The sequence below is a fragment of the Platichthys flesus genome, chromosome 11, assembly GCF_949316205.1.
Source record: "Platichthys flesus chromosome 11, fPlaFle2.1, whole genome shotgun sequence".
Classification (NCBI taxonomy): domain Eukaryota; kingdom Metazoa; phylum Chordata; class Actinopteri; order Pleuronectiformes; family Pleuronectidae; genus Platichthys; species Platichthys flesus.
Genome location: NC_084955.1, coordinates 26,192,892 through 26,200,367, shown reverse-complemented (window position 1 = coordinate 26,200,367; position 7,476 = coordinate 26,192,892). Strand labels below are relative to the sequence as shown.

Here is a 7,476-nt window from a genome sequence, read left to right as displayed (position 1 = left end):
GTCTGTGTGTGTGTGTGTCAGAATGATGTCACAGTAGATGTCATAAAAGGATTAATAATTTAATGTACAAACTGACGACCTCAGCTGTCAATCATGACGTTTAGTTTTTATATGAAATAACTGATTCAAACCAAACTGATCAGAAACCGGAACAAACATCAGAGAAGAACTGAAACGACAGAAACATTTATTTAACATCTACTTTGATTTCTTAGTTTTGTTCATGTCCCACCTGTTAACATGGAGGAGGTTTATGAGCGATGCTGCAGCCAGCCACCAGGGGGCGATGCAGATTTTTATTTACCATCTGATCTGTTATCGACTGAAACGTGTCCAAATAAACCAGGAAATCATTTAATCAAATAGAAAAACACATTATAAACATGAACCAATAATAATTCAGATAGATATGATGATGTCACTAGCATAATGGTTAACAAATTAAAGCCCTCTAGATCCTGGACCTGCAGATCTGATCCTGGTTCTGGTTCTAATCCTGGTTCTGATCCTGGTTCTGATCCTGGACCTGCAGATCTGATCCTGGACCTGGTTCTAATCCTGGTTCTGATCCTGGTTCTGATCCTGGACCTGACCCTGGACCTGCAGATCTGATCCTGGTTCTGGTTCTGATCCTGGTTCTGATCCTGGACCTGCAGATCTGATCCTGGACCTGGTTCTAATCCTGGTTCTGATCCTGGACCTGACCCTGGACCTGATCCTGAACCTGTTACAGCACAGTGAACATGCCCAGCAGCAGCAGAGTGACAGACACTGGAGCTGTGAGCTGGGATCCACCTGCAAACAAACAGTTAAATGTTAATGAATGAAGTACTCTGAGATATATAGTACTCTGATACATGAAGTACTATGAGACATATGGTACTCTGATACATGAAGTACTCTGAGACATGAAGTACTATGAGACATATGGTACTCTGATACATGAAGTACTCTGATACATGAAGTACTCTTATACAGTCTTGGTAGTGTGATACTGCTGCAGTGTGTGTGTGTAGTGTATTTTCACAAAGAATAGAAATATCCTGCAGACATTTGAAAAACTGAATTATAATATCAAACAACTGAATTTAGTTAATTAACTAAAGTTTTCACAGATTAAACTCCTGCCTGTCGCTTTAGTTTATTTCCTCTATTTGTACATAATTAATGAGTCAATCTTTTGTAATGGAATCAAAACACTGGTCTCACATTAATGCATCGTGTTCCTGCTCATACTCCAATCAAAGTACATGATAATGATAGTTCTGCAAATACTCATATAGCCAATCAGAGAGCTTGGCCCAGGCCTGGCTCTCTGATTGGCTGCAGCAGCGGCTCGGTGACCCTCATGGACCTGTTGTGCCCCCCCCCCCCCCCCCCTCACCCCCCCCTCACCACTGGGCAGCAGCAGCAGCGGCTCGGTGACCCTCATGGACCCGTTGTGCCCCCCCCCCCCCACCACTGGGCAGCAGCAGCAGTGGCTCGGTCACCCTCATGGACCCCCCCCCCTCACCACTGGGCAGCAGCAGCAGTGGCTCGGTGACCCTCATGGACCCGTTGTCCCCCCCCCCCCCCCTCACCACTGGGCAGCAGCAGCGGCTCGGTGACCCTCATGGACCCGTTGTCCCCCCCCCCCCCCCTCACCACTGGGCAGCAGCAGCGGCTCGGTGACCCTCATGGACCCGTTGTCCCCCCCCCCCCTCACCACTGGGCAGCAGCAGCGGCGGCTCGGTGACCCTCATGGACCTGTTGTCCCCCCCCCCCCCTCACCACTGGGCAGCAGCAGCGGCTCGGTGACCCTCATGGACCCGTTGTCCCCCCCCCCCCTCACCACTGGGCAGCAGCAGCGGCTCGGTGACCCTCATGGACCCGTTGTCCCCCCCCCCCCTCACCACTGGGCAGCAGCAGCGGCTCGGTGACCCTCATGGACCCCCCCCCCCCCCTCACCACTGGGCAGCAGCAGCGGCTCGGTGACCCTCATGGACCCGTTGTCCCCCCCCCCCCTCACCACTGGGCAGCAGCAGCGGCTCGGTGACCCTCATGGACCCGTTGTCCCCCCCCCCCCCCTCACCACTGGGCAGCAGCAGCGGCTCGGTGACCCTCATGGACCCCCCCCCCCCCTCACCACTGGGCAGCAGCAGCAGCGGCTCGGTCACCCTGATGGACCCCCCCCCCCCCTCACCACTGGGCAGCAGCAGCAGTGGCTCGGTGACCCTCATGAACCCGTTGTGCCCCCCCCCCCCCCCCTCATGGACCCCCCCCTCACCACTGGGCAGCAGCAGTGGCTCGGTGACCCTCATGGACCCGTTGTGTCCCCCCCCCCCTCATGGACCCCCCCCCCCCCCCCACCACCACTGGGCAGCGGCAAGTGGCTCGGTGACCCTCATGGACCCCCCCCCCCCTCACCACTGGGCAGCAGCAGCAAGTGGCTCGGTGACCCTCATGGACCCGTTGTGTCCCCCCCCCCCTCATGGACCCCCCCCCCTCACCACTGGGCAGCAGCAGTGGCTCGGTGACCCTCATGGACCCGTTGTGAGGCGCCGGGTGGATCTGCAGCAGTTTACACATCAGAGGGTAAATGTGGACGCTGTCGAACGGCTCGGACACGAAGTTCCTCCTGAAGTCGGGACCGAACGCCCTGAAGATGGTCTTCATGTCCATCTCCCCGTTGTGGTAGCCATGATCGCCCTTGTTGACGTACACGATGAATCTCTGGTGGGAAACAAACCCATGAGGAAATGAAAACCAGAACAGACACGAGTAGAGGAGGTGGTCCAGAACAAAACCACAGCTGCAACAAGTCAAAGTGTCTCAAGCTGTTTCACGTGTCTTTAATAAGACCAGTTTAGTGTTTGTCCTGATGATGGTTAGAGACCTGGACCCAGACCTCAAGACCTGAAGAACTGGACCCATTCCTCAGAACCGGAAGACCTGGTCTCATTCCTCAGAACCTGAAGAACTGGACTTTGTTCTCAGAACCTGAAGACCTGGACCTAGTCCTCAGAACCTGAAGAACTGGACCCAGTCCTCAGAACCTGAAGACCTGGTCTCATTCCTCAGAACTTGAAGACCTGGTCTCATTCCTCAGAACCTGAAGAACTGGACTTAGTTCTCAGAACCTGAAGACCTGGACCTAGTCCTCAGAACCTGAAGACCTGGGAGCGCTGGTCAGCTGTTTATTCAAAGTCTATAAATATTGAGTGAATCTTTGTATTAAGCTCAACGCTGAACTTCCCTGGACCTGAACCAGGCAGATGAAAGTGAAGCTGATCAGGAATCTTCTGTAGAACAGAATCAAGACAGTGAAGGTAAAAACGGGACGTGACACTAACTGAAGGTTTCAGGTGAAACTCACAGAGTTCAGGTTGAATCCCAGATCTGCGACGACCACGATGGGAGGCAGCCGCTCGCTCTTGCCAAGATGGAAGCTGTCGGGCATCTGGTCTTTATGGTAGACCGTCAGATTGGGTGCTTTGGATAGAGAATCAAAAACCTCCTGCTCCTTCCCCGGCCGCGGCGTCAGGATGCCGAACCCGCCGTAGTCCAGGATCTCGAAGCTGGCGAGCTTGATTAAATTCAGGTACTTGTTGAGGATGATCTCCTCCACCAGGGGGCGCTTCTTGACTGTGGTCATGCCGTGGTCGGAGGTGATGATGACGTTCAGGCTGTCGGTCAGGGAATGCCGATCAATGGCCTCCCTCAAATAGCCGATGGTGCGGTCGATCTGTCGGATGATCTTCTTCCTGTCCTCGGTATCCGGGCCCTTGGCGTGGCCCACGCTGTCCGGCTCGCCGTAGTACAGCGTCACCAGGTGGAAGTCCTCCTCAGAGAACCACCTCAGCACCGTGTCAACGTTCTGACGCCACTCGGTCTCGTTATCGTCCGGGTGGTCGAACTCCTCCACCAGCACCCGGTTCACCGCCTGACCGCTGTAGTTGGCGCCCCCTCCTGGGAAGTGGAAGGAAGCGGTTTTCAGACCCTAGAACAAAACAACGTGAGATCGGTTTAGACATCAGGCCTTGGACCATCAGACGTTCCTCCTCAGGCTGAGGTGGGTCCAGGAGCCGGTGGCCTGAAGAGGGCTCCATGACCCACCTGGTTCTGAGCTGTGATCCATAACGGCAGGACTCCGTTGTCCCACCACTCCGACCTGGTCAGGGTCTTTTTGTGGGAAACCTTCAGGTTGGTCTTGGTGTCGTACATCATGTTGTGGACGACCTCGTGGTCCTCCACCCACCGACCTGTCGCAGGAAAACAAAAACAATCACGTTTTAAAATCAACGACAACACGAGAAGAACAAAGCTGTTCCCATGTTCTTCACTGAGCTCCAGATAATCTGGAGATCCATCAGGAAGTGAATAGATGTGTCCATAAATCTGAGATAATATTATTTATGATGTCATTATAACCACAAACACGTCGTAAAGGGCCTGATCTGTTCCTGTGACCTTTGTGCTCAGAGCTTTATACGACCACCTGTCACTGGTCTGACCTTCATCTGCGATTACAACAGAAAGATTTTAAATCTTATACACAAATTAAACATTAAATATGAAACATAAACACCAGTGAATTATTAAAAATGTTAATTCAACAGATAATAAATAATGCACTTTATACAGAGAGCGGCTGCTGCTGTCGTTTCTACCTCAGTGATTTGAAGCAGAATTATTATATAGTTACAAACTGAGGTTTTCTTCATATTCACACAAAGAGTGTAAACCACATGATGAAGCTGCAGTTGAGCTGGAATGTGGAGTTGATCAATAATAATAATAATAAAGTCAGATTATATCGATAATGATTCATTTTTCATATCAAACAGTCGCAGTGTGAGTTAAAGACTCTGTTCAGGTCAATGGAGAAAATAATTCCTATGTTGATCCAACGTGAAAAAGTTCATTAGTTTAAGTGAAATGATTCAGAAATATAATCGAATGATTTAAATAATCTCATAAAGTCACATTTTTCCAAACAATTTTCATTCATAGTTTTCACTTTCTACAAGTTATAATTATTATTATTAATAATAATCATGATATTAGTGATAGCCTGTGTTACCGGTGATGGTGGTGAAGTGGGACGGCGAGGTCATGGTCAGCATCGGGGGGGTGATGTATTTGGCCTTGACCCCGTCCAGCACCAGCTGGTCCAGGTTCGGTGTCTCCACGTCCTGGTCGTAGTCCCACCTGAAGCCGTCGAAAGAGATCAGCAGCAGCTTGTTGGCGCCCACTGCCTTGCTCGCCGGCTTCCCGGCAGCACTCAGGGCTGCTGCGACGAGCAGGAGCAGCTGCAGCTTCTTCATGGTCGGACCGAGTGAGAGCGGCTGAACGGAGCGGCAGCGGAACGCTCACCTGCTGGTTACTGAGTAACTGGAGAGATCGAGATCTGCTGAGCCAGCACACCTTGACCTCAGCAACAGTACAAGTACTGCGTTACAAATACTCAGCTACACGTTAAAGTACTAAAGATTCAAACGTCAACGTTCTGCCATAAAATTGACCTCTGACCTGTCACATTATGAGTCGCCTGAGGGGCCGGCCCTTCAAGTGTTTGGTTCCAGAAATTCTAAATAATCGTTTAAAGTAAAAGTACTTGATGGTTGAGTCGGTGTTGGAACTGAAGCTACATGTTTCATGTGGGGGAGAGCGTGGCCTGGGGGATAGAGCGGGTGTTCTGCAACAAGAAGGTTACCGGTTCGAATCCCATCTGCATGCCTAAGTGTCCTTGGCAAGATACTGAACCCCTAAATGGCCCCTCATGTTGAGTGTTCTACAAATGTAAGTCGCTTTGGACAAAAGCATCAGCTAAATATCATGTAATGTAACTGTTGCTAAATATCATGTAATGTATGATATTTAGCAACAGTTACTCTCCAGTTACTCAGTAACCAGCAGGTGAGCGTTCCGGCAGCAGCCCTGAGTGCTGCCGGGAAGCCGGCGAGCAAGGCAGTGGGCGCCAACAAGCTGCTGCTGATCTCTTTCGACGGCTTCAGGTGGGACTACGACCAGGACGTGGAGACACCGAACCTGGACCAGCTGGTTCTGGACGGGGTCAAGGCCACTTAACCATCATGTAATGTAATGTTGGTTAAGTGATGAAGAGCCTCTCATCTCCTGCTCTTCATCAGCTCAAAGATTCAGTTTTAATCAGATGATCTGATTATCAGTGACTATTAATGACTCGTCACTGATAAGATGAATCATTCGTCATCACAAACACTTCATCGACCTTCAAACTGGATACTTGTAGTGATAGTGCCAGTAATATAGAGTTATAAATGATGTGGGTGGGGGGGGGGTCAGCAGAGTCAGTGTGATGCAGGGGGCTTGTTTTTGAGCTCCACTGCCATGGAGAAAAAACTGATCAGGTGACGCGAGGTTTTAGTCCTGATGGCCCGGAACCTTTTTCCGGACGGGAGTCTCTGGAACAGGTGGTGAGCGGGATGAGAAGGATCAGCGATGATCAGGCCTGCTCTCCTACTGGTCCTGGAGTGGAACAGGTCTATGAGAGCCGGCAGGTCAGAGACAAGGACCTTCTCAGCTGACCGGATGATCCGCTGCAGTCTGCCCTTGTCCTTGGCAGTGGAGGCAGCGAACCAGACGGTGATGGATGAGGTGAGGATGGACTCCATGATGGCTGTGTAGATTTCAACCATCACTTTCCGCGGCATGCTGAATTTCCTCAGTTGCCGCAGGAAGAAGATCCTCTGCTGGGCCTTCTTGGTGATGGAGGTGATGTTCTCGCCCATCTCAGGTCCTGTGCAATGATCGTCCCCAGGAATCTGAAAGACTCCACTGGTTTAACTGGGGATTCTCACATGGTGAGAGGGGCGGTTTGAGCTGGGCCCCTCCTGAAGTCTGCTACAGTCTCTACAGTTTTTGAAGCGTTCAGCTCCAGGTGGTTCTGGCTGCACCAGGAAGCCAGGCTGTTTACTTCCTCTCTGTAGGCGGCCTCGTCCCCATTGGAGATTAATCCAATAAGGTGGTGTCGTCAGCAAACTTCAGGAGTTTGACAGAGGGATGGCTGGAGGTGCAGTTGTTGGTGTAGAGGGAGAAGAGGAGAGCAGAGAGCACACAACCCTGTGGGGCTCCAGTGCTGATGGTCCGGGGCTCAGAGACAAGCTTCCCCAGCCTCACGCGCTGCTTCCTGTCGGTCAGGAAGTTAGTGCTCCACCTGCAGGTGGGCTCAGGCCCGCTCAGCTGTGTCAGCTTGTCCTGGAGAAGAGCTGGGGAGATGGTGATGAATGCGGAGCTGAAGTCCACAAACAGGATCCTGGCGTAGGTGCCGGGGGAGTGGAGACGCTGGAGGATGAAGTGGAGTCCCATGAGGACTGAGTGGTCTACGGACCTGTTGGCTCTGTAGGCAAACTGCAGTCGAGGAGGTGGTTGGTTCTGGTCTTGAGGTGGGTCAGCACGAGGCGCTCAAAGATCTTCATTTATGTTTTAGTAAAAAAAAAAAGTTACAATAACAAC

General features: G+C 51.5%; 1 protein-coding gene across 2 annotated transcripts; it reads right to left on the bottom strand.

Moving 5' to 3' along the window:
* Nucleotides 1–43: 43 nt before the first annotated feature.
* zgc:153896 (uncharacterized protein LOC569930 homolog) lies at nt 44–5,332 on the bottom strand. 2 transcript variants are annotated; one of them, XR_009923881.1, is made up of 7 exons: nt 5,063–5,332; nt 4,096–4,241; nt 3,356–3,979; nt 2,490–2,712; nt 713–795; nt 547–600; nt 44–478 (listed from the first exon to the last, which is right to left on the bottom strand). XR_009923881.1 is itself a non-coding variant. In XM_062400258.1 (6 exons), the coding sequence occupies exons 1-5, from the start codon at nt 5,304–5,306 to the stop codon at nt 728–730; spliced, it is 1,305 nt and encodes a 434-aa protein (XP_062256242.1). In that variant the 5' UTR covers nt 5,307–5,332; the 3' UTR covers nt 44–600; nt 713–727. The 2 variants fall into 2 exon arrangements, 1 of the variants encoding a protein (XP_062256242.1); XM_062400258.1 differs by having other exon boundaries at nt 44–600.
* Between the last annotated feature and the right edge of the window lie 2,144 nt (nt 5,333–7,476).